The sequence below is a fragment of the Ochotona curzoniae genome, unplaced genomic scaffold (assembly GCF_017591425.1).
Source record: "Ochotona curzoniae isolate NIBS_2020 unplaced genomic scaffold, NIBS_Ocur_1.0 scaffold_3208, whole genome shotgun sequence".
In the NCBI taxonomy this organism is placed as follows: domain Eukaryota; kingdom Metazoa; phylum Chordata; class Mammalia; order Lagomorpha; family Ochotonidae; genus Ochotona; species Ochotona curzoniae.
In genome coordinates, this window is record NW_024467106.1 from 57841396 (window position 1) to 57868743 (window position 27348).

General features: G+C 49.0%; 1 protein-coding gene across 3 annotated transcripts in view; it reads right to left on the reverse strand.

Moving 5' to 3' along the window:
- Nucleotides 1-27348, reverse strand: part of SYK (spleen associated tyrosine kinase) — an 88673-nt gene that overhangs the window by 26217 nt on the left and 35108 nt on the right. For all 3 annotated transcript variants that reach the window (XM_041004298.1, XM_041004295.1, XM_041004297.1), the window contains exons 2-3: nt 15146-15607; nt 12305-12465 (exon numbers count right to left, since the gene is read on the reverse strand). In XM_041004298.1, coding sequence (XP_040860232.1) covers nt 12305-12465; nt 15146-15559 — 575 coding nt within the window. In that variant the 5' untranslated portion in view covers nt 15560-15607. The remainder of the gene's footprint in view (nt 1-12304; nt 12466-15145; nt 15608-27348) is intronic.

Here is a 27348-nt window from a genome sequence, read left to right on the forward strand (position 1 = left end):
ATACCCCAGTCATCCCTGAGAGGAGCTGCTTCTGATCCTAGGGGAGGCAGCAGGCCCGCCAGAAGGACATTGGGGAGCTAAGAGACGGTGCGGTCTAGGGGGTGGCCGCAAATCCCCCACAGTAGCTTCATGCCCTTCACCCTCCGCAGCCCATCTCACTCTTTTGGGCAACTCCAGACCTTCTGATCCCACCTGTCAGTCAATGACACCTTCCAGGAGGTACTCCCTTCACCTGGGACCTCTATCCCTCTCTCTTTTGCCTTCCTCTTTCTGAACACAGCCCACGTGTGATTTCCTTACTTTTTAAACAAATGTCGTAACTTCGTACACTGTGCTTCGGATGTGTCTCTAAGTCAGAGACAAGAGCTTGAGACGGGGACTTCAGACCCCATCTAGCCCACCACAAACTGACTCCCCAGCTCCCTGCTTCGGCCTGGCCAGCTCGGGCATCTGGGGGTAAACCAGCAGATGACAGCTTTCTGACATACTTTTTACAAAACAGCAGGTCAAGGAGGAAGCAGAGAAGGTAGCTAAGCGCTTTGCTTTTGGACAAGCAACAGCTGCGAAGGTCCAATGTCTCCCCGGCTGCCCAACAAAAGGGCCTCATCCTGCCATCTCTCCCCATCTGGAAACCCGTGCAAGCTCCTAGTGACAGGTGACCAGCAGGTACTGTACTCGACCCCTGGACACAGACTGAACAGGCCTCCCCCTCTGGCAGCTGGCAGGAAATGAGGGCAGAGAAGGGAAACCCACAGGCCCAGCATCTGTAGGTGGTAAAGACCAGAAGGCTCCGAGACATCAACGGCCAGCAACTGTGAAGTATCTCTGGGCTGCAGGCAGATCCTGGGCGGGGCTGTTGCCCACGTGACATGCCAGCCTGGCTCCTTCCCTGGGCCTTCCTCCTAACGTTGAGCAACCTCCCTTGGCGGGTGGCAAAGGTGGCACGCCCATTCAGGTTTAGGATGAAAGCAAAGGCAAGCTTTTCTGTTCCTGTCTTTGGTTTCAACTGCCTCCAGGCTCCTTACAGATGTCCCTAATACGCATTCAACAAGAAGCAAGCTAAGAGACATGGATTCTGTTAGATTACAAAGCATGCAATTTCTCAGACTTGACCTTGAGGTTGTAACTCAAGACCGCTTTTGGCCTGCATGGGCATGGCAACTCCCCTAGGATGGGTGATCTCAGGTGCTGGGAGGAGCAGGCCTCACACCTGCACCGTACAAGGTTGGTATGAGCAGAGCATGAATTCTGTCAGGGCATAGCCTGGGAGAACAGAATCTCTACCTGCCCCTGTGGCACCCTCCAGGGTGAGAGTGGGAGTGCTGGTGACATCATGTATGGAGGAGAGTGAAGACCCTAGCCGTGGGGGAGATGCATGAGGCCATGGCTCCTGGGACATTGCCTGTGTCAGCAGCTGGTCTCATCCCAGCCCAAGAGGCATTCTGTTTCTCCCCTGTTCGTCAGAGTCAGGAGGGGCAAGGGGATTCACCTGGGAACAGCTATGTGCCCCGGGCATGGGAAGGAACATGCATCGTGGCCAGGAGGGCTCATGCTGTGGCGAGCGCGCAGGCTTTCTCAGGCCATCAACCTGACAATGGCTTCTCGTGAAGGAGATCCGGGAGAGGGAAAGGCAGAGATGGATGAGCCAGCGATATCCGGAGCAGAGCTGTGCAGAAAAGATTCTCTGCTCAGGCGGGAGAGGGGCCAGCATAACCATCCACTAAAGACAAGAAGATGCAGTTGCTGGGCGCTTTGGGCGTACACCACAGCAACATTCAATAGCAGCAGGTGCATTCCACGCAAACAAGGGAAGCAAGATCCTCCCTCGGCACAATCCTTTGCAAGGGCCAAAGGGTTGCTTCTGAGCACACCTGCCTTTGAAATGCTGGATCCCAAACACCACCACCTCCTTCTGTGCTGCTTCCTGAACTTTCTCTCTCTTGAGGCTGCAGCTGTTTGGCATCAGTCCACCACAGCTTTGGACAGGCGGGTGCTCTGCCATGCTGATTTGGTTGTAAAACCATCTGAGAGACTGAATTCAGCATTTATAGTGGGCAAGGGGGGGGTGGCTCCCAACAGTCCACTGCAGGCAGGCTCATGAGCACAGGAGCAGGGATTTTTAAAGTACACAATCAACTTTTGAAATTTAGAGGTAAAACGAAAAGTGACTTGAAACATTATCAAGGAAAAGTGAGCTGCAAATCAAAGCAAAAATGTGCGTTTGGCTTAAGGGCAAATGCTAATATTAGCAACGCAGTGGCAGGGGGTAGCCTCTTATGCCAGCAACATGAGATGAGATTTCTAAGTCATGAGGTTGAAAATACACCCAGTACTGGAGACTCAGGATTCCTGCAGATTAAAGCCAACCAAATATGGATTCAAAAGCATAACCCCAAACATTATGGAACATGAGTTACGAGACAAGGACAAAGGAAAAGATGCAGACATATTGCCAAGGACAGCCAGGTATTAGGATAATCAAGTATGGATTATCAATTACCTACATATGAAATGTTTAAAGAAGAATGGAATCCTGAAAGGGAGTAGCGAATAGAATACCCCCAAATTGCTCAGAAATATTTGAGAAGAGCTCCACTGGCAGCCAGGTGGGAAGGGGCATTCACCGGGAACGTGGAAGTGAACTCAGTCACAGAACAGCAGGTCCTGCTGATTTGTCCAATCCTATCATGGGCAGAAGAGGCAGAGTGGCAGAGCCCAGGAAGTCACGTGTGGCAGCAGGGTGGATTTCACGGCCCAGACCCCACTTGCACTACCTTGGGCACTATTTGGTAAATTGGGGCAAAGATGCTGGAGGAAGTGAGTTGTATACATGCTAAGTCAGGGGAGCACTTACTCCCAGCTCAACACATTGCACTGCTCCCAGCACAAAAACAATAACCACTCAGCACCCACAGGCTCCATCCAAATTAGGTCCAGTGCCACTGATGATCGCAGCTACTGCTGCAACCAGGAGTGGGGGAGCAGGCAATGCTATACTCACAGCATGTGATTACAAGCGGTGGAGAGTGGTGAGCCAGGATTGTAGCATGGAAGCCAGGACTGAATATCACTGCAGGGAGCAGTGACAATATAGAACCAGGCACTGAATGAGATCAGTAAGGTCAACTGGTAGACCTGCAGACAACACAGTTTAAAAACCAGCCCCAAAGAGAAGAATTTACTAATCAAAGTGACAATGACCAAGGGCAAGAAAAGAAACACAGGCACAATGAATAAGGTTACTGACACCTCCCCTGCAAAGGAACAAAACCCTGTTTTAGCCTCAGAGTTAACTGAGGAGGGAAGATGTGGAGGAACTATCAGATAAGGTTTTTTTAAAAAAAAATCATTACAAAGCATCTTAAGAAAAATAAAAAGCACATATAGGAGTTCAAGGAATACATTATAAGGGAAATAGCAACAATAAAACAAAATCAAGCTGAAGTATCAGAAATGGGGCACACAACGCAGCAAGTTAAAACCTCAGTGGAAAGCCTCAACAATGAACGAGTGAGGCAGAAGAAAACAGTCTCAAAATTGGAAGACTCCGGGGCACACCCGGCTAAGAACCTCCCCCGCCCCCCCCCCCCCCCCCATATCCTGATTGTGCCCCCCACACCTCTAACCCCAACAATCCTCCCTCCCCAGTATCCAGTTCTTGTTAAGAAACACCATGTGAAGGCCAAATATAAGAGTTACGCAAGAACATGGCGGGGTGGAAAGAGAAGCTGGGTTCAAAAATATATTCAGGGAAGTAGTAAAGGAGAACCTCCCTAACACGGAGAAATAATATTGAAAATAAAATACACAGCACTCCCAATAGAGTTGACCAAAAATGATCCAAGTTCTCATTGGTGGAACATAAGGAAAAGATATTGAAACATGCAAGTGAAAAAAATCAGCTAACTTATAGAGGAGCTCCAATCAGACTCACAGCTAACCTCTCAGAGGAAGCTCTACAGGCCAGAAGAGAATGGAGTGATGTATTCTAAATCCTGAAAGGAAAAAACTGTCAATCCAGAATATCTTATCCAGCAAAGTTTTGTTTGTTTGTGTTTATTTGCCTTTGAAAATGAAAGAAAATTCTTCCACAGCAAATAATTTGCCAGCTCTTGGGGTGTGCCAAGTCCACTGGGCCAGATCCTGGACACCTCAGTTCTTGGGGTGTGCCAGGTCCACTAGGCCAACTCCTAGACACCCCAGCTCCTGAGGTGTGCCAGGCCCACTAGGCCAGATCCTGGACAAGGCCTGCATGGTACTCATTTTCATATCCCTACTTTTCGGTGGATACAACCTTTATTCTTAGAAAGCCAGATTCACCAAGCCATTTAATCCTCAGCTTTATCAAATAGTACAAACCCCTCTGGACTACTCATTCTAAAGTTCACTGCTTGATCCTGCAGGGCCTCCCATGAGCCCTACACTTGAGGCATGAGTGTGTGTGGGGGGATGGGGACAGGATAGGATGGTTTTGAGGGAATGATAAAGAAGAGAATGATGCAGAGTTGCGGGTGGGAAGCTGAGAAGGGGAGAGAAATGGTTGACTGGCTGATAAGCAAAAGGATGACACAAAGACTCAAGTGCTTAGTGCTCCCTGGAAGAAGGTAAGGAGGCCATCTGAATTTCGGATCGGGAGCACCGAGGAACAGGACACACAGGAGGGTCAATCACCCATTGATCCTTCTGTCACTTCTCCCATCCAGCTAGCCCCTTATCCTTTCTCGATGCCCCCTTTAAACAAACCATACCATCAACTCCTCAAGAGGAACTTCTGTCTGGTCCAGGCACTTCCTTTCCTGTACCTGCTCAGAACACCTTCCAGTCACAGCACGCTAGGCCACAGTCTATGGGACCTCACAGCCCTACGCAGGCATCTTTTTGCCAGAAAAATGTCCTTGTCTGCTCATTTGATTATCATTACTCAGAACCGAAGCTGAACGGTCCTTCTCCCACTGAGACATGGCCCTGCATGCTGGGATTAATATGCTATCTGGTAGTTGCAGTGTCCACAAGGTTCAAGGGACACCATCACACGTCACAGATTGCCAAATGTCCACTTGATTTTGACATCTTTCCTGCCTTGTAAGTGTGATGGACATAATTCTACCCGACTCATCACAGCATTCCAGCTCCTATCCTAATGCCTGCTGCATATCTGCATAAATGCATTTTTTGTTGAATGAATGACAATGTCTGCAGCCATTTTTGTTTCTATACAGCCTATTGCTAAAGCCAGAAAAATAAGAACAGCACTTAAAATGACATGAGTGTGATGAAATGTCACCTGTACTGGTGACTTGGTTATTGGGAAAGCAGCATTTTACAGATCACCTTGAAATCACTCTTGGTTCTGTAAGACTCAAAAAGATGCTCAACCAAAGACAATAAAATATCCAAAGAATACCAAATGTGCACATGCACACACACACACAAACACACACAGTGATTTTGATTGTAAAATCTAGTACAACAGGTAATTGCTGGTGTTTTCTGATACCTCGTATGAACAGTCCATAGCATTGCATTTCTGCAGAAACAACACACACTGGAGGAGCATGTGTGCACAAAATAACTGTGCTATGTAGACCGGCAGCTCACCAAGAGTTTAGCAATGGGACCCCAGGACCTTAAGCTCATCTATAATTAGCGAAACAACTCATTCTGGAAAGCCCACTGTTTTTCACTGCAACTTCTCTCCCCAGAGCTGAGATTCTGAGCCGGGTCAGAGTCCTAGCACTCTGCTTTCCATTCAGCCTCCTGTTAATGCATCCTGAAAGGCAGCAGCTGATGTTCAGACACTTGGGTCCCTGCCACCCATGGGGGAGACTCAGACGGAGCTCTGGGTGCCTGGTTTTGACCTGGCTATCACAGACATTAAGGAAATGAGCCAGCAGCTGTAAGATCTGTCTTTCTCTGCCATTCATATTACAGAGGAAATAATTACATTTTAAAAATGAGTTGAAGGCCCAGTACGGTAGCCAAGTGGCTGAAGTCCTCACTTTGCATGTGCCAGGATTCCATATGGACACTGGTTCTAATGCCAGCAGCCCCATCTCCCATCTGGTTGCCTGTTTGTGGCCTGGGAAAACAGTAGAGGATGGCCCGAAACCTTGGGACCCTGCATCTGCATGGGAGACCTGGAAGAAGCTCCTGTTCCTGGCTTTGGATTGGTTTAGTTCCAGCCATTGCAGCCACTTGGGGAATGAATCAGCAGACAGAAGATCTTCCTCTCTGTCTCATCTCCTCTCTGTATATCTGACTTTCAAAAAAAAAAAAAAAAAGCAAGCTGAGGGATGGTGTTGTGTTGGAGCTATAATTACTCAGTGATCAAGATGGTGCACATTAATGGAGCACCTTCCAGGGCCCTGCACAGGCCACAACAGATGCATGGTGAGAAGACTAGGGGGCAGAGTTACAGCAGAGACAGAACAACTTAGGCAGCTGCTATCCAAAAACGAAGAACTGCTGAGTCACCCATGAAGTCAAAGGAAGTCCTTGGGGGAGGAATCATGGGAAAAGAAGTTGAGCCAAGTAGAAATCTAGAACCTTGAGAATCAAGATGAACTCCATCCCCAAACCAAGCATGTGGGACCAGGAAACACATAGGGAATGAGGAAAGTGTGGCTGCCCTCTCAGTCTCAGCTCTTCCAACGATGTGTGGCCCATTAACTCTGCCAGTGTAAGGACCTCTGGGTGTTCAGGGTCCTGAACAGGGTCCTGGCAGATGAGCAGGGAAGAGGGGGTCAGGCTGGTGACATCCCACAGTGCTCTCTGACCCTGCCATTGTGAGAAAAAGGCAAAATTCCAGCTCCAATTATGTACATGGAAGTTGGAATACACAGGTCTTTGGATTGCCGATGGCTGGATGGCTTCCCAGCTGGGGTCCCTGATACGCCCAGATAAACTGGGAAGGCAAACCTTGGCAGTCCCTCAGTCCTGAGAGGGTTGGAGTGGGAGAGGTGCGTCACCACAGATGTCCAGGTCTGGGAACGCAGCCTTCCTCCTTGCTGCAGAATAGGGGACACCAGGGCACTGAGCGTCCTACAATGCACACACATAGAGGAAGAAGGTGCATAATGACAGCCCAGGGAGATGGACAAGGAACCTGAGGGCACAGAGGGAGCAGTGGGAACATAAAGCAGGAACCCACAGGGCTTCCTTCGGCACCACCCAGAACACATGGCACCCATCTGCCAAATAACAGTGCCTCTGCTGGGCTCACAAAGCAAAGGCTTTGAAATGCTGATAAAACTAATCATACTCCACCCAGCATGGGGGTGAAGGCTGTAGGACAATACCCCGGCCTCCTCCTGGTGCATCTATGCAATGTACAAAGGCAGATGGGCCCTGCTGGGTGTCATTCGCATCTGGCCCTCACTTCCCAAAAGTCAGAGTTGCCAGCTGCCCAAAGCACTGTCCTCCTACTGTGCTTTACCTTCACCTTTCCCGCTTTGCACTAGCTACAAGGAGTCTCCTCTCACGGGTGGGGCCCAGCCTCTGAGCACACTCCTAGCTACAAGGGGGTCTCCTATCACGGGTGGGGGTCTCCTATCACAGGTCTCCTACCACGGATATCTGTGGTCCCACACCTGGGTTGCCGTCCTGCTCTGAGGCAAGCCCACACCTGCTGGGGGCGCCAGGGCTTCCTGGCTCAGGTGGCTGTCCACCCTGGGCCCCTCTGTCTGGCATGGCAGCTCTCCTACTGAGCACACTCCTGCCTGTAAAAGTGTTGTTCGCTGGTAGGGTGGCCTCTGGCTGCCCTCAGTTCTCCACTCAAACACCTCCTTCCCACCTGAGTCCTTCCCCATCCAACAGGCATACAACAGTGCCGAGGCAATTTGGCCAAAGCATGCTCTATTCCTTTGCTTCTGTATGCACTAGAAATCCAGGCAGCCCTCCATATCCACGGGTCGCATATCCACACATCCTACATATGCAAATTCAACCAAAGGAGCAGATACTCTCCAAAAACTGCATCTGCACTGAACATGCACAGGCTGTCATCCCTAAACATAACAGCATGACAACTCCTCACCAAGCATATACCTTGCATTAGGTATTTTAAGTTTCACAGATATCTTAAAGTACACGAGAGGATGGACAAACCACACTAATTTTAAAAGGATCTATTTATTTATTTGAAATGCAGAGTTACAAAGGTAGGGGTGGGAGAGTCACAGAGAGAGATCATCAACCTAGTGATTCATTACCCATATAGCCCAACTGGCCAGAGCTGGGCCAGCCCCAAACCAGGACTCAGGAGCTTCTTCCCAGTTTCCAACATGAATGCAGGGGTCCAAGCACTAGGGTCACCTTCTGCTTCTTTACCAGGCACATGAGCAGGGAGAGCTGGAGTGGAAGTGGAGCCGCTGAAATTCAAATGGTACCCCTGTGGAATGCCAGTGTCACGTATTCACTAAGCTACAGCACCAGCCTCAGCACACTGTTTTAAATGAGGGACTTGAGCATCTGGGAATTTTAGCATTGGGCTGAACAGAAGTGGGGGAAGGAACCAACAAGCTGGTTGAGCCCTAGGCTGTACCAGGGCAGCCATCCTTGTGGCCATGTGACCCCTTCCCTAAGGGAGGAGACCCAGCAGCAGCTGGAACTCAATTCTGTGACCAGGACCCTGTGTCATGGCACATTGCTAGAAAAAAAAAACCATTCTGTGAAATTCCATGTAAGCAGCGAAAATTTGGATATTCAAATCAAAGTCATGAGGGTGATGGGCATTTGACCTGCAGTTGACTACCGGTTAGGATGCTGGCATCCCATATCGATGTGCCTAATTCCAACTCTTGGATCCAGGTTCCAACACCAGCTTCCTGCTAATGCAGACACAGGGAGGTAAGAGATGACAGCTCAAGCACCTGGCTCCCGCCACCTGTGCGAAGAGATGCAGGCTGAGTCTGTGGCTCCGAGCATCAGCCTAGCTTAGCCCTGGATGTTGAGGGCACTGGGAGAGTGGACCAGTGGGCAGGAGCACACACTCCCTGTCTCTCTCCTTGTGTCTCTCTTTGCGTCTCTACTTTTCAGATAAACAAACCTGGGTATAAAGTGCCTACGAATGAATGGAGCTGGTCTCAAACATCAGCCCCGCCCCTTGGCCTAGCCATGCTCAGACCGATGTGTAGCCAGGATCTGTAGGAGTTCCCTGGAGCCCGGAGAGAAGCACACACCAATACTCGCAAAGGGGAGGAGCATGTTGGACTTGAGAGTCCCTGTATTCACTGACAGACATTGTCTCATGGTAGAAGCACCACGAGCCCGGGCCTCATGGGGACCAGCTGTTAACTTGCCACTTCTGCACAAGTGCACGCTCCGTGTGCAAACACTTAACAAGCCAACCCAACACGTCCTTCTGAGAGGACGGCCCACATGCCCAGAGACAGCAGGTTCGTGCCCCAGGAAGACACTGTGCTGTGGGGTGCAATCACAGGTCACAGGGCTGGCCAGGATGCTTCCATGGCATTTCCTCTGTTAAATGCCCCATGCAGGGTCTGCTGCTGTAGTGCAGATGCACAAACTGCTGCCTGCAAGAGCGTCATCACACAAGGGCAGCAGTTTGAGTTCTGGCCACTCCACTTCCAATCTAGTCGCCTGGGAAGTACACCTGGGAGGGCAGCGGGAGAGCCTGCGTGCCACAGCGTCCTTTTAGGGAGTGAATCAGTGGATGAAGTCCACTGGGGGTGTGCATGCATGTGTCTGCCTCTCTCTTTATCTCTGCTTTCTATCAATACATCTCTCCAAGAAACCCAAGAGATTCCCTGGCAGTGAACATTCCCAGTGGTATTGACAACAGAAAGACATAAAGCAAGGAAAAGACAGGACAGTTCTGCCTGCACATGCTGAGCTGCATGGTTGGTGTGTTCTCACCTCCTCCTCAAGACAATACTGAGCAGGGTCACTCTTAGCCCTGAGGGTCCACAGCAGGAACACGGAACCTACTGCTCCCACGTCTCATCAGTACCCTGCTACAGTGAGGCCTGAGTTGAAGGCTGCTGCTCACACATGGATCCCCAAGGACATCTGGCAACAGTCCAAGCAGGGCTGGCATGTGGGCAGAGAAGGAAGGCAGCCAGGAATGCCAGTGTCTGAGAGCCCAGCACGTGCAGAAGACAAGTGGACAACTGCAGCAGAGGATGGAGCGAGACCACCGTCCAAGGAGATCTACTGGGGGACTCGGCAGACAGGCAGAAGCCCAGGCCCCTCACCCTTGAGAGTCCCCTGGGCTGTGGGTCTTATAATTATTGTGGGTGTGAGTTGGTGGGGGGAGATGTGCTCTGAGGGCACATGAGCTGTTAGTCAGTGCAGGGGGACATGGAAGCTCAGGGTTTGTATTAACACACATTCTCAGGAAAGCAGAGCTGAACCTGGGCCCTGGTGGGGTGCAGTCGCTGCGCCAAGAACAATTTTCCAAAAGACATTTATTTATTTGAAAGGAAAGAGTGCATCAGGGACAGATCTTCCATCCATCCACCAGTGTACTTCTCAGTTCCTTCAACAGTGAGGTGAGGGCAGGCCGAAATCAGGCACCAGAGATTCCGTCTGAATCTCCCACCTGGGGAGCAGGCACACACTCCTTGAGCCATCATCTTGAGCATCCGCCATAGGTCATTCACAGAAAGTTGGAATCAGAAGCACAGTCCAGACTGGAAGCTAGGAACTATGAAATGGGTCACGGGTGCTGCAAGCGGCAACAGCATGACCATGGTGCCAGAGGCCCACCCGCAGGAACAGATAACTCTTATTTCAAAAGTTAACTTATAGACAGTAGACAAATGTCACCTCTATTGCCACACAGATCTCAAAGGTACAGCTGCTCCCCATAGGAGCCTGTAATCAGCCATCCCCACCAGTGGAAAGCCAGCAAAACCTGCCAGTTAGACTGTGCTATTTTGGGTTCATTTCACACACCAAGATGCACAGTCCCATGACTTTTGTGTAGGAAATTATTGTTGAGTGGTTGGTAGAAGTCCAAGCTGTAGGGGAAAATCGGCTGGTAGATGCTTCTACTAAGGGAAAAATGTCCTTTTGCACACCCTGGCTGGGACGACATCCGCTAAACACTCCCCTTTCAGCCACTCACAGGTGGCGAGTTCATTAGTCTTGATTTTTGAAAAGAGTAATATTATGCAGAGACCAAGTGGTTGACACTGCTGGGGATGCACAGTTTTCCTTCTTACAAATGTGAGTCTTGGGAGGCAGCAGGTGGTGGCTCAGTTAGTGGGCTCTGCCACCTGTGTGGGAGACCGGGCTGAGTGGCTCCTCACTTGGGTTTGGTCCACCCCTGGCTGTGCTGGCCCAGGAGGACGAACTAGCAGCAGGGAAATCCCTCCGCCTTTTCTAAATGTAAGAAAAGCACTGCATGTAAGACCATTTGTGAAGTAAGATGGACTGTGAGAAAGCATAAGGAATATTCTAAATCCATGGGTACTCAGAGAGGACCGTTTCATTTTAGGAAAAACTGACGAAGACAGCTTGGTCTTATCAATGTGCCCAGGCAGGAAGCAAGGTTGCCGTTTCTGGTTCAATCTCCAATGCTGGGGTGAAACAGTTCTCCAGGGGAGCGATACTGAGCAGTGACAAACACCAGTGAGCATTTATCTTGGCAGCAGCAGCTCCCCCTCATGCTGCACGCTGGCCAGAACAGCTCAAGGAAAAGGGGGGAACACCTCCACCCGAGACAGCCCCTCATCTTCCCTTGACCACTGACTCCACCTCCAGGAGCCTTTATAATTTAGGTTGCATTGAACCACTAAGGATAACTACAAACCGAGCTCAGGACTCATACCTTCTAAGTTCTGAATTCACCAGGTTCAAGTTCACACAAGTGCTTCTACTCAAACAGCTACACTCACTACCCACGGAAGTCACTCCGTGACATTGTCTAGGAGCTCCGTGAGCACTTGGCTAAACGTCAAAATAGCAGTTGGGTCGGAGATCATGTGGGAAACCTGAGCGGGTCAAGGATAGCCTTGTTTGTTTTAGCTGGGTACGAAGTCAGGGTCATGTATCCCATATTTCCTGTGAAAAGCAGACTTCAAGGCTAGAGGCAATGATGTTTCTCAGTGGTCAAAGGGTGTACTGTTGGGTCAGAAGAGGCTGATCTAAGGGGGGGTCACAAGGGACAGCTTGCGTCCTACACGTCGTGGGGACAGGCTAGCACATGTGTTATCAGATGATAATGTGTGACCCTGTGCCACAGTCACGTGGTGTCCAGTCATGGGGACACTGAATGACCCTTGGGCATGCAAGCTGCCCTGTTGTTGGAGGTGAGGGGGAAGGAGGACACAATACTTACAGAAATTTCCCATTTGTCTTGGATCCAATCAGGACGATTTGCTCAGATTCATCTCGAGAGATTTTCCCGTGGAACCAGGGCATCTTTTCATGTGCGGTGGTGGCGATCAGCTTCTCCAGTTGCGGCTTCTGACTGATGATGGCTTGCTCCAGAGCCTGGCCCTGCAGCAAGGGAGGGCAGTGAGTGAGCCAGGAGCAAACCAAAACGAGCACGGGGCAAGCATGGTGGCATAACAGTTACCCTGCCACCTGCACTGTGGGCATCCCATATGGGCACCAGTTGAATCCCGGCTGCTCTACTTCCTATCCATCTCTCTGGTAATGTGTCTGGGAAAACGACAGGACAGGTGGGACCTTGGAACCCTGTACCCACGTGGGAGTCCTGGATGAGTTCCTGGCTCCTGACTTCGGTTTGGCCCAGGCCCGGCTGTTGTGGCCATTTGTGGAGTAAACCAGCAGATAATTCTTTCTTTCCTCTCCCAATCCTTCTTTCCCTTCCTCCCCACTTTCTGCAACTTTGCCTTTCAGAAACAACAGCAACAACAAAACCAAAAAAAAAAAAAAAAGATGGACACAAGTCATGGAAAATCTTCCTTTCCACAAAAAAAAAAAAAAAAAAAAAAAAAAGAAAAAAGAAAAAGACAGCTGTAGAAATTATTTTCAGTCTGTTCTGGATCTTTATATGGCAAAATGGGATCAGATTTAGTTCACTGACCCATCCATCATCTACAGATTTATTAAATAAAACCTATAAGACTTTCATTTGAAGGTGCTTCAAAATTTTGTGGAAATGGAACTAAAAGATGCACTATTTTGATGCAAACTTTGGAAGATCACAAACAAGTTTTTCATAATATGTATTTTCCATGAACTTTTTGAAGATCCCTATTTTAAGCACCTTTAGTAAAAGAACAGAGGGCGGAATGAAAAGACTGGCCTGTCAAAGTCTTCTGAGCCCTATGTGGTATATACACCCTATGAGGTCTAGACGGCGGAATTCCTGCCTGCAGATCACAGCCACCCACCAGTCTGGCCATCCTGCATGGGGTCCTCTAGATGTGTGCAAGGAACGCACAGGCAGTTTCCTGTTGACACCTGCAAGGCTCCACTGAGCACACATCCCCACCCCCACACACATGCAGCTGCAAGACAGGCAAAACATCTTGGCCACGTGGACTTAACAATGTGGAAATTCAACATGGGAAAGGGGTTGGCAGCCAATTTCTTTATCCTTTCAGATGGGAGAGCTACAGATCTGCTCATTAACCACTGAGGGGCCAACATTTGATTACTTGCATTGAAAAACAGATGGACCATGAACAAATATAACCAGCCCAGACAGGAGTTGCAAGGAGGAGGGGAGAGAAAAAGGAGCAAAGGTGCTGTGATTCCAACTTATTCCACAAACAAAGAGGCAAACAGGGATGGCGAGGAGGGCACAGGGCACAGGGTGAACAGAGGCACAAGTGCAAGGCTGCACATGGTGAGCCAGACAGAACCCTGGCCATTGGCGACCACACTGCTAAACGGCAAGCATTCCACATTGTATGAAGGAGGCCGCTGCTGTGGAATTCCCTTCCCGTGACATTCCAGAAAAGGCAAAACCATGAGAACAGGAAGCAGATGAGCAGTTTCCAGGATCTGGGGTGGAGACGGGAGGAGGGGCTTGAAGATATGGGGGAGCTCCTGTTCCCCTCGGCAGTGTAGGGGTGTAGAGGTGAGGTGACTCTAAGCTATGGTAAAGATCATCCAACTGCACAGCCAAAGAGGATAAATTTCACTGCAAGCAAATCAGGCCCGCAAAATCTGACTTATCTGACATAAAGTAGAACCAAGGGGCAGACCAGAACATGCCCAACAAATGCATGTGAAAAATACTGAATACCATACGGCAGTATTCTTCAGCAGGGCTGAAATGAACACAGAAAGAGTAAACCAGTTCCTATACACTCCTCAGAGAGGCGACACTGTCATGAACCAACACGCACCCAACACACCACAAAGCATAAGGCAGACACTCGGGAGCACAAGGAGAAATGATTGAACACGTAGGACCAAGAAGAGGGCATCAATCCGACCTGCTGGCTCCTTACTCAGGAGTACAAATGCTCAAACTTCTGTCACCATTTTCGATGGAAACTTGTCAGCATGGCCACATTACTCACAGGTGAATACACCCTGGATCTGGATTGTGGGGTTGTGGCAAGCCCAGCTCTTTCAGGGTTTATCTAACAGACGCTATACATAAATTTAGTTCAAAAATGTCCATCAAGGGGGACTAGCTAAATAAATTTGGCACACAATAGCAGGCAGCTAAAGACAGGGTGATCAATGTGATTTTTTGAGTGTAGACATAGAAACATCTGCAAGAGATTTAGGGAGCTATACAACGTGGTGTCAACTTGTGGGTCTAGCATGACCTTTCTAAGTAAATAAATAACATTTGATGCCCATCAGTGACTCTCTAGAAGAGCCCACCATAAACTGAGTGTCAGGGCAGTGGTTTCCCGTGGTAGACACACCCACATGGCCAGCATGCAGGGCCCATCCTGCTGCGCTGTAGTTGGAAAAAGCGCAGTCCTCCTAAAGCATTGCTGACTAAGCAAACAGTTGTTACAAGACTGGCTCAACAGGTTTGCAGTAGACAAAAGTAAAAGACAATTTGGGTGCAAAGTATTTTAGCGTTTATGGATTTTTCACATGTCTGTTGAAATTGCCTATGTTGAAACAACAATGCGTGGATTTGCGCACTGTGCTATGGTTTTTCATGTGCATGGTTTGACAGGTATGGGATTACTACAAGGTACTACGAACAGAGGTGGCAGAGCCAACCATAGCCCACCTGCAGGTTCCACGTCTGCTTCACGTATTCCCTAATGAGGTTTTCCTTCAAGTCCTCGAAGGGTCCTGTCTTGGGCTCCACCCCGGGAGGCCGGTTGAAGGGTGTCTTAAGGAGGCAGACCAGGCCATCTGACTCCTGGGAGTGGTAGTGGCAGAGATCGGCAGGGCTGCTGTGCGTTCTGCCACCCGTGATGGCGTAGGTCCCATTGAGCTCCCTCTCGATGGTGTAATGGTGTGCCTTCCTCCCGTGGGCCACTGACAGGGCAAAGCCACCCAGGTAATTGCGACTCTGGCGCAGCAGGTAGAGCCCATCACTCATGCCTCCCTGGACCAGGTAGTCCTCAGCCTCCTCCCGGGTGATGTTTCCGAAGAAGAAGGGCAGGTGATTGGCGTTGTCAGATGTGTTGCTGGCCATGGCTGTGCTGGTCCCTTAGGTGATGAGAGGATACATGCAGGGGTCCACCTGGAGCAAGACAAAGATGGGTGTCAGCTTCTGGTACTATCATAAAATATTCAAGGAAGGCCGCTTTATGAAGAAATTTATGTTGGTTCCTGGTCTGGAGGCACCAAGGCCCAACAGCAGTGGCACAGGCTTTGGCACAGGTCCTCTGCATTGTACCACACCACAGTGGGAACACACATGCCCACTGCTCTCTCCATATCCTTCACTCTCCTTATCAAGCTGCTAGGATTCAAACTCTATAACCTAATCCTATCTGATCCTTCCCCAAAAGCTATACGTGGGAACACTACAGTTGAATCATGTTTCTACCCTCTTGCGTATCAGTAATGTATGACTTTGGGGATTAGGATCTGACATGAGAGTGGGGTGACAGAAACTCAACCCACAGTCATGGGAGGACTCCAGGGAGGAACCAAAGCAGTGAGGAGCATTGGTTAAAACCACATGGATCCTTTTAAACTAGGACCCTGATCAAGGCAGCTCAAAGTGAAAGCACCACCCCATGTTGAGCACACTGTGAGGAACCATGGCTGCACACACACCAAACTAGGTGCAAATCAAAGTGGCATGATCTGAGGGCAACCCTCTTCATCCAAGGACCTCTGCCCAGCCTCCCTCAACAAACTCATCTCCCTTGTACTCCTGCCCAAGGCCCAATTAACCTTGTCCGGTTGCATACTGACCTCTTGTCCATTTCTGTTTGCTTGGGGGCTAGGATCATTCTGTCCTAGCACATATCACCGTTTCAATACACTCTGAATCCTTTTTCAAAAGATTTATTTACGGGACTGGCTAATCCTCCACCTGCTGGCATCAGCATCCTATGTGGACACTGGTTCATGTCCTGGTTGCTCCACTTCCAATCCAGCTCCCTGCCTATGCCCTGGGAAAGTAGCAAAGGTTGGCCCAAGTCTTGCACCCACAGTGGAGGTCCAGAAAAAGCTTATTTCCCAGTTTCAGACCGGTCCAGCTGTGACCACAATGAGCCACATGAGGAATGAATTGGAGCACAGAAGTTCCCTCTGTCTTTCCCTCTCTCTGTGTAACTGACTTTCCAAGCAGAATTTTTAAATATATATTTTATATTAAATACAAATAATTTATAATGTTTATAATATTATATAATTTCTAATATATTTACGATATTATATATAATATTATATAATTCCAAATATATTTATATTGTATAATTTATTGTATTAACTTTTTATTTAACTGATTAAACTGTTTATTTAATTGGAAGGAAGAGTGATAGAGAAACATATCTTCCATGTGTTGGTTTGCTCCCCAAGTACCCACAAAGCCAAGGCCTAGGTCAGGCCCGAGCCCAGGAGCCAGGAATGCCACCTGGGTCACCCACATGGGTGGCAGAAATCCAAGCACTGCTGCCTCCCCAGCATAGAAGCAGGAAGCTGGACTGGAAGCAGAGATGGGACTCGATCCCAAGCACCCTGTATGGGATACAAGCAGCCCAAATGAGGCTTCACGTGCTATGCCACAACACCTGGCCGCCGAATCGTTAACCTAAATACACAGCATCTGACAGAAGTGACCAGACTGACCAGCTTTTTAAAAATGCATTTGGATAAAGTAAATTTAAGAAGAAACAGCAGAAAAGTCAACAGAAGCACCACAGCCAGACAGGACGCAGAACCAGCCCTCAAGGTCTGTTCTGCATGCAGAAGCCGGCGTGAGATGACAGCCACTGCTCCCCTGTGGGCACAGATGATCTGCACTGGATCACTGCTAGTGTGGCACAAATGACCCTGAGGCGTCCACTGCCCCAGGAGAGGCTGCTGCTCTGCGTGGCCACGTGGCGGCAGAACCCACAACAGCTCAAGTGAAGCCATGTAGAATTGCCACCTGTGGTCAGCACAAGGCCTTCCCGCTGCCAGCCTGGGCTGGGAGGACCAAGAGGCCAGTGCCTGAGACAGGGAAAGTGGTCTCCCTCCCAGCATGATGCCACCCCTCAGCCTGGGGCACCATGCTGCCTTCTGCCTACACATCTCCAGACCTCCTGCCGAACACTTCACTTCCTGTCTGCACAGCCGGGGTAGGGTTCCCACACACACACAAGGCAGCCTGGGGAGAAAGAAAACCTTGTCTTAGAAGAGAAACCCTCGGAGGCAGTCTGCCAAACCGGAGGATATGCACCACCTGGGCAACAGGTGGAGAGGCACACTGTAATCCAACGGGGCTGCTCATCACACAGTCACTCATGTGGTGCCTCCTGCTCACATGGGGACAAAGAGCATGGCCCCCTGTGTTACTCTGACCAATGCCTGGACCATACACAAACACATGCACATATTCTATATATATCACAAATGAATGCTGCATATACATAACATACCCACTACATACTACACATGCAAATACATATAGGCCAATACAGATTCATACTATACACATATAAATGTATACACACATTATACACACACATGCACAGGCACACATACCACAAACATACACACATACCATATACGGTACACATTACACACACATGTCCCCCAACACAGACACCAACAGACATACACACATTACATTCATCTCACCTGTCACCTATGCACCCTGCAATTCCCCATTACACACACACACCTGTCCTGCTCCCACCTCCCCTCCCCAGCCTAGGGGCCTATGACCCTCCACAGTCCATTCTGGACCCCATCCCCACCAGACAACCCCCTTTTAGTTTCCCAGGGAGGGGAAAGGTCATTCTGAGTTCTTGACAGCCCCACAGTGGCCAAGCAGCGCCCCTGACCGTGTGACTTCCTGTGCTGGGTGTGAAGACACTCCTCATCTCCATCACCAGTAGTTTGTACAGGGGGCCAGCACCCACCGTGTCACCAGGCTGTCTAATCTGGGGACTATGCACTGTCCCCTGTGCCCCCCTCAGGGCCAGCATCCCTGGCTTCACCCTCCTCTTCCTCAGACCCCCCTGGATAGGAGATGGTCACCTTCTTCTCAACCGCTGTTCACACTAGCCAGGGGCAGGGTGCTGTCTCCGGTTCATTTCTCAGAAGTGAGCGCCCATTTAGCGACAGCCGTGGCATATCCCAGCCCCCACCGTTCACAGCAGCTACGGAGCCAGTGCTGCTCTCCCAGAGTGTATCCTTCCTACAAGCCATGAACCTGCCATATGCCTGCCACCATCTCCACGCAGGCTGTCAAAGCAGCCTTGCTCTCCCAGCAGGGGAAACCCAAGGCTCAAATTCTGTTTAACACTCACTGCCTTCATTAGCCCCTGGGGAGGGTTTAGGGTCCATTCCCAAGTTTCGGATAATTCACATTTCCTGTGAATTTAGTACTCAGAAGTACTAAATAAACACACATTTTAAAAAGCCTATGGTCTCCACTAATCAGGTCCTCTACTGCTGGGGTAGGTGGAGGGAGGTGCTGGGGTCCATGCAGTGGGTGTGGATGACACGAAGGTGTCAAGAGAACCGCTCCCCTGCTGGCAAGGCCTGGCAGATGTCTCTCCAACCACCTCAAGGCAGTTTCACCCTCCCCCTCTGTTTGCATGGACACTGGGACACCCCACTGAGAACCTGTAATTATTGAAGCATTGTTTGCCCTTACAGCCAATGTCAGCTTGGGAGTTGATATTGCTGGTAACGTCTTGGTAAATGGGCCTTCACCAATTCACAGTCTCAGAGCTCAAGAATGTTTGTACTAATATTATAAAACATGCTTTGAGACTAATCTGGGGTTGTTAAACCAATGGTTGCAGTGGGAATCCATGCTTAAGGGTATTTTTTTTTTGTCTATGATCTTTAGGTTTTTCCTTCTGTGATGCATTTTCTGCTTTAGCTGATAAGATAAAGTTGTAAAATGAAGAAGGCAGTAGAAATGTGTTACTGATGGATACTGTCTACACTGTATTGAGAATTTCCTGACTGCAGGGTCAGAATGGTTAATATCTGCCTTAAAGAGAAACAAATGGCAGAATTATCTCTAGAAATACCCATTTGACCATGATGTAAAAAGTCTGTGCTAGAGTTTGTGACTGCTTCTGTATAAATAAAGGGGACAGCCTTCTTGCATTGTGCATTATGATCCTGAAATTGTATGGTCCATTTTTTCTCTTTACGCCAACTCTACTCACCCTTCTCGAGCTCGGAACTCTGCTGGAGCTGGCCTCCACCACTCTACCATCCTCTAACTGCACCTGTATCCCTCAGCTTGCTAGGTCTGACATATTGGCAAACACCAGCACTAGCAAGGAAAGCCTGTAGGTGCCAGGCAAGCTGCAGTCAATACAGTGACTCCTGGGCTCTCGTAGGGGTCTTGTTAGGCATGGTTTAAAAGTGCATGCAGTTCTGTAAAAATGGTTTGAACAAGAAGCAAGGGTTTATGACTCGTTGGGTTGCAGCTCTTCCTTCCTGTTTGTTTCCCACACAGCACATCTCTGAAGGATGGTCAGTCCTCAAACACACTACCTTTGCTATTAACTTTGAACATAGCTTCATTCCCCCAGAGATGACCAGTGTGCGGCTAAGACTGGGACAGACTTGGTTCACCACTGAAGCCCCATGCCTTGAGCAGCTTCAGATATGGGAGAGGTAGTCAACACAGGCCAGTGGATGTGCATTTTTCTCCACGAGCTCCTGTCTCATTCGATGCCACCACTTGGATGTCCAACAGGCAGCTCAAAGTGCAGGTACCCAATATGAAGCAATTACTTCCTCCTTTTAAAAAATATTTGTTTTTTATTTGAAATTCAATTATAGAGTGGGTGTGAAAGAAGGTCAAAGAGAGAGAGAGAGAGAGAATCTTTTACTCCACTTCACTCCATTCCGTACATGATAGCAATGACCGGGGCTGGACCAAGCCAAAGCTAGGAGCCTGAACTTCTGTCTGGGTGTCTCACATGGGTGCAGGTGCCCACGCACTTGGGTTTTTTTACTGCCTTCCTAGAAGCATGAGTGGGGAGCTGCATCCGAAGTGGAGCAGCCAGGAGCTCATATCAGAATGCCTGGATTGCAGGTGGCAGTTAAACCAACTGTATCAATGTCCGCTCCAATCGCTTCCATATACGGCATGCACACTTCACCAAAACCTATTGCTCTGCCACAAAGCACTCCTATTTGAAAAAATGACACCAATTACAAAGATATTTCCAAACCTTCATGGGAAGTTGAACTAAAACACAAGGTTTTCTTTGCTGTGAAAACTTCTTTGAAATCCATACCTAACTTTTCCCCTTAACAGCCTACAACTATTCCATAAACTTACACAACTATTGTTTCCCTTTTGTTTAAATGCCAGAGATAGGAGGAGAGAAATCTTCCATCTACTGGTTCACTTTCCCAAAATGCCTGCAAGAGCCAGGCCACAGGCAGAAGACCAAAATTCAATCCAAGTCTCCCATGTGGGAATCAAGAACCCAAGTTATTAGGCCATCACATGCTGCCCCTTGGGGTGCACATCAACAGGAAGCTGGACCAGAAGCAGAGCCAGACTTCAACCTGACACTCCCATGTGAGATGTGGGCCTATGCCACAATGTGCTTTTGGGCTATATGCTTAGATTTTACAGATTTTTGTACCACCTTAAATTTCACTTTCCACGAGCACTTTGTGGAGTACAGTTATATAGCCAGTTGCTTATGATGAGGCCCTAGAGACTCCCTGCACCCTCTCCTCATTCACTCCTCATAGCTAACCCACTGAGTTGGAAAGAAGCACACTTTCTACCAGAAGCATCTGTTAGTTACACCTGGAGCAGGTTCCTTCCCCCTAAGAGGCAGTATGCTCAAGCAGGGTACAGTTCTGTCAATGCAGCCAGGGACTGGGGGAGGTACAGGAGGGACAAATCAGTCTTAAGAGCCCTCTTGCAGCCTTCCTTTAAAATGCACCACTTAGGGCCCGGCGCGGTGGCGCAAGTGGTTAAAGGTCCTCGCCTTGCACGCCCGGGATCCCATATGGGCGCCGGTTCTAATCCTGGCAGCCCCGCTTCCCTTCAGGCTCCCTTCCTGTGGCCTGGGAAAGCAGTCGAGGACAGCCCAAAGCTTTGGGACCCTGCACCCGCGTGGGAGACCCGGAAGAGGCTCCTGGCTTCGGATCGGCATAGTATCGGCCCGTTGCGGCTCACTTGGGGAGTGAATCATCGGACGGAAGATCTTCCTCTCTGTCTCTCCTCTCTGTATATCCACCTTTCCAATGAAAAAAAAAATAAATAAATCTTTAAAATGTACCACTTAGATATTCACTCCTCACCCTTGATGCTTCCCTTACAGCAGCCACGTCACCTTCCAGGTGATGGAGCTGTACCTAGTACTTTCTTTGACTCTGAGCTTCTTCCTGTCCACCTCCAGCAGACAATGTGGCTGTAAAAAGACACCTCTATTTGCATCAAGTCCCAAACCATCTTCTCCCTTCCTCCCATGCTCTGTAGTCTCACCTTGCTCCCTGTGTCCAGTCACATACCCTTTTCCCCTGTGCTCACACGTACCCAGCCATCACATGCCCCCACTCGGGCCTATGGTCTCAACTCAATATCCTCCCTGCCTCGTATGGCTGCCTCTGTCTACCCCTCCCCTGCTGAATCTCACAAAGCATCTGTCTCCTGTGAAGCATCAGAACACTGCCTAAGAGCTCAGAGGTCTGGGAATTGGATTACCTTGCTCAAGCTTTGCTTCTACTAGCTGCCCACGAAACACCCACTCAATGGAAACACAAAGCTCTTTCCTTGTTAAGAGTTTCTATCATGACGGTACACTGTTTTCTTAATAAAAGTGCTAAATGTGCAGATGCTGCTTGACCCAGCGGGAGCAGGGCATCCTGGAGAACAGCTGGCCCAAGCTTCCAGACACTCCATTCTGGGGCTGCATCAGATGGGCAGGGCACATGGCTTAGGAGGAGAAGGAAACCCTTTCTGCATGTGCCCAATGCTACTGGAAGGAAACCGATTCCTTGCCTCTTTCTGTGCAGCCACCAGTCTTGCATCTCCCTCGTGGGACGCATCACACATCCACTTCTGCTTATCCTACGCAACCTTCCAGCACTTGCCTACAGAGGCCACTCCATGTCCATGCATTCTTCACCTGACACTCTTTCATGAGTCTGCCCTGTTCACTTTCCTCACTAGTTCCATGCTGGGCATGCTTGAGCACCCCTTGAATGTGACACCAGCTGCCATAATGTCCTTGGTTTGTGCTTGGTAGTCCATACCTGCAACTGTGGGCAGCCCTAGCTGCCCCACCACCCACACTTGGCTTCTGGAGAATGAAGTGGCCTTTGTCACAAGCAGCCCGACTGGATTTATCAAGTAAGACAGCTGCTTTTACCTGCCCCAACCCCGCACCCTGCTGGCTTTCCCTATTTCCACCTGGCACTTTGCATCTCGTTAGCTCAAAGGTATGCAACCGTACACTTTTGATACTGCAGCCAGACTATTCCCTGTTGGGTGCATGTGAAGTGGGGGTGTCGTGTCCATTACATGCTGCGTGGCCTCCATCCACCAGATGCTGGCAGCACCACATTCCCCAGTCATGACAATCAAATCCCATCTCCAGACACTACAAGCATTTTCTCCTGGGGTCTTGGGAGGCACCATGTCAGCTGTTGTGGTCTGACCACGAATCTCATGTGTGTCTCTTATCATTCCAGGTTTTGTTTTCCAATGAAACACAGGCAAACACTTTCCCCTTGGCTAATGCATTTAGCAGGAGACCAGGACGGCTGAAAAGGAAGAGATCCTGTGTCCACCGTTCATGGAGGCTGATCCGAAGACAGCCGAGAGCAGAGGCTGAAAGTGCGACAGGCTCACGTGCTGTTCCAGCTCTGTGTGACTGAAGCACCTGAGCATCATGTCCCCTCACCTGGGAGGGGGAATGACCCCAGGCCCAAAGTCTCCAGAACCAGCCACTGTCGTGATTGGAGAATGCGGACAGGTGCTCTGGGATGGTGAACCTATCAATCGAGGCACTAAATTTAGAGTATTCTGTTATGTAGCAACAGATTACTAACAATTTGTGCAACTGAGAAACAAATACGGTTAAGAACTGAGTAAGGCCTGGTGTGATGGCTCAATGGCTAAATTCTCACCTTGCAAGTGCCAGGATCCTAAATGGGCACCAGTTTCTGTCTTGGCTGCTCCATTTCCATCCAGCTCCCTGCTTACGGCCTGGAAAAGCAGTAGAGGATGGCCCAAAGCCTTGGGAGCCTACACCTTTGTGAGAGACCTGGAAGAGCGCCTGGCTTTGGATGGGCTCAGCTCCAGTTGTTGTGGTCACTTGAGGAGTGAACCAGCAGATAGATCTTCCTTTCTGTCTCTCCTTCTCTCCATAAATCTAATCTACCTTTCCAATAAAAATAAATCAACCTAGAAAGAAAGAAAGAAAGAAAGAAAGAAAGAAAGAAAGAAAGAAAGAAAGAAAGAAAGAAAAAGAAAGAAAGAAAGAAAGAAAGAAAGAAAGAAAGAAAGAAAGAAAGAAAGAAAGAAAGAAAGAAAGAAAGAAAGAAAGAAAAGAAAGTCTGGCGTGGTAGCCTAGTGGCTAAAGTCCTTGCCTTGCACATGCCAGGACCCCATATGGGCGCTGGTTCTAATCCCGGCAGCCCTGCTTCCCATCCAGCTCCCTGCTAGTGGCCTGGGAAAGCTGTGGAGGACGGCCTTGGGACCTGCACGCATGTCAGAGGAGGCTCCTGGCTTTGGATGGGCTCAGCTCTGGCCATTGTAGCTGCTTGGGGAGTGATTGATCAAATGGAAGATATTCCTCTCTGTCTCTGTCCCCTCTGTATATCTCATTTTCCAGTACAAATAAATTAATCTTTTTTTTAATGAACTTTCTCACTGAATAAGGCCCAAGGAGCTTGGCAGTGAGTGAGTGAAGTGCTGGAGGTGGACTCTGACAGAGTTAGTGTGAGGCTTTCTGGTATTGAGAAGGTAAAAAGAAGCAAAAACTGGGGATTGGAAGCTGGATTTTGCGTGCCTGTCACAGGCTCCCCCACTCTGCCTGCCTCATTCTGTTTCCTCACCTGCACGTTGACCTAATGCTTGGAGAGAGCTGACTCCCCAAAACCTGCAAGCGTCACCTGCCTGAGCCTGGCACCTGCGGAACCAGGGTGAAAGGCGGACGCTGAGTTCCTACGAGTCTCCTGCCACGAACAGCACTGCAACACACGCAGCTTCGGTGTGCCATTCTCTTCTCTGTCCTCCCTCCATTTCAGCATGATTATTACTCTACCCTCTTTCTATCACATGTATGGAACACACAACACTCACTTCCTGTTACTCCTGGTAGTTGCATCCATAACCTCTCCATGAAGCCTGATTCTGTAAATGCTAAACCACCGCTTTTAGGGAAATATGAATATGGGTGCATGGCCTCTACTGGTGTGTTGACCAATCAGTCCACAAGCTAACTGTCTGCAGGTTTGTGCTTTAAAAAGTGCATCCGATGCTACTGATATTCTAGTGTTAAATTCACCACAAATCACGCCTCAATGGGGCTTCTGCAAGGTCCACGTTTTCTTCAGAAGCATGTCACACCCTCTCCTGCTTACAGACACCAATTCAGCGTTACCCCCAGAGGCCATTTTAAATAGTGAAATTAACAGAAAGGACAAAAATGCAAAACAAAAAGGAAAGAAAAACCCGATCATGTGAGCTTATTCACTCTAGGCGAGTTGAACCAAAGAGGCAGGGTGACCGCGTGCTCCACCCCTGGTTACACGCTGGGTAGCAGCTTTGGCGTGGCTTAGTTTGCATCCACAAATGACTGAGAAAATGCTCCCAGGGTCCTGAGGTTGCAAACACACTGAGTGGGTCAATTCCCAAACCTGGCAGACCTGACTCAGGAATTTCCAACCTCTCCCCTCTCGGAGAAGAACCCATCTCCTTCTAGAGATAGTTTCCCTGAGGTATCTCGGAAAAGCACTTATCTGCATACACATCAGACTATGTCCTTAAATATGAAGGGTTTTCAGAAAACTTATAGAAATTCTTGCTATGAAAAAGAAAAATCATGCACAAACGCATTTGTTTTACGCCAAAATCATCTTTTATTCCTTGTTCCAGGAGTATTTCGAAGCACCTTTGTGTCTGATTTTTGTTCCTCTTACTCATGCTCAAATGTCAGCATTTTCCAGCTTGATGGGAGATGCTGCCTGCATCTTTGCGGCCTTCCTGTGAGAAATCACCCCAGCCATCCTCACAGTGACCCCGGACCCCGGGATTCAAAGCTTCTGCTTTTCTTGAGACCACTGAAGCACGGCTCCTGCAGGTGCCGTCTGCCTTTTAACTTCCTGTCATGAGCACTGCCAACAATACCTGAATTTAAAGTGACTCCTTCTCACATCACTGGGCAGGAGATTCCCCACACAGACAAACAAGGGTGCTTTAAAGTAAATCATGGAAAATGGAACACAAACGTAGGCTCATTGTGATGCCAAAACTTCTGAAACCCATGCACATCCAGGGTCTTCAAACAGTTCATAGACACGATGATAACAGGAAACTATACTTGGATTTCAAAATTCTTTTGCACTTGAAATTCAGCTAGGGTGGCCCTAAGCTTGTTTAAAATCTTTGCCAAAATATGATAATAATTACACACTACCATGGCTTCAATGACTGGTGGTTATCCTATGATTTACAGGTGTGAAGCTGAACATCTTTTCATTTGGTGATTAGTCTTTGGCTACTTTCCTGCTGGACTACCATCTTTCTCACTTTCTATTCATTGATCTATTTGGTATAGCCATTCACACATACTGAATTGGAAAAACATCCTTAATATCCATTATCTTTGAATTGAACACTCACAAACCTTTTGGAGCATCCTGATAACAGACCGAGGCCACTCTGGCAAAAGTGAAGTGGTCCTCTTGGGGCAGTTTCTACCTGGGGCAGAAATCAAGGTGATGCAAATCTACGCCCATCACACGCAAAGCCACTAGGCCATCTCCATGCAAAGCAGCCCAGCTAAATGGCACCAGGGATTTTCTTCTGCAGCTTAAAGCTGAGAAAATTATGCAGCAGGAGTTGAGTATAAGGACAAACTTCCTCTATGGGCTAGATTAATTTTCATAAGAAAGAGGAATGAAGCTGGCCCAGAGGGAGAACTGATCTAAATGCCTGCTGGGCTGAGCAGAGTTTGGCTGGTGAGTTATAGAGAAGTGGCCCAGCAGAGACCCAGCACCAGGCTCTGCTGACCAACACCCTCCACCAGTCTGCCACACAAGATCATGCTCTGGTGGCACCTCCTTGTGCAAAAGCAAGCACAGAGAGATGCAAGTCTGTGACCTCAGCATGGAGAAACAGTACCCAGTAGGAGATGGTCCAGTGTCTGTCCCTCTGGGTTTGTTAGTAGACCTGGGCTCACACTCCCTATCACAGAAGGACCACTCCCATGTTCCCTGGTAAACTTGAAGCCCTGTTTCCCAGGCTTGCACCCTTGCACACTGCATTGTTCCCGATCTCCCGGAGGGAACCATGTATCGTGCCAAGCCTTCCCACTCTTCCCAGTCTGCAGAAAATATCTCTCTCTCTCTCTCTCTCTCTCTCTCTCTCTCTCTCTCTCTCTCTCTAGTACTACTATTACTGTCATTTGCAGCACCATCGAAGGAGCTGAGGGACATTATGTTTCATGTAACAGGTCAATCACAGAAGGACCATTCCCATGTTCCCTGGTAACTTTGAAGCCCTCTTTCAGCGCTCTTGAGAACTTGTCCTATAATTAGCATTGCATGCTCCAAGTGCAGTTAACACTAGTGGAGAATACAGGATTTTGGGAAGCA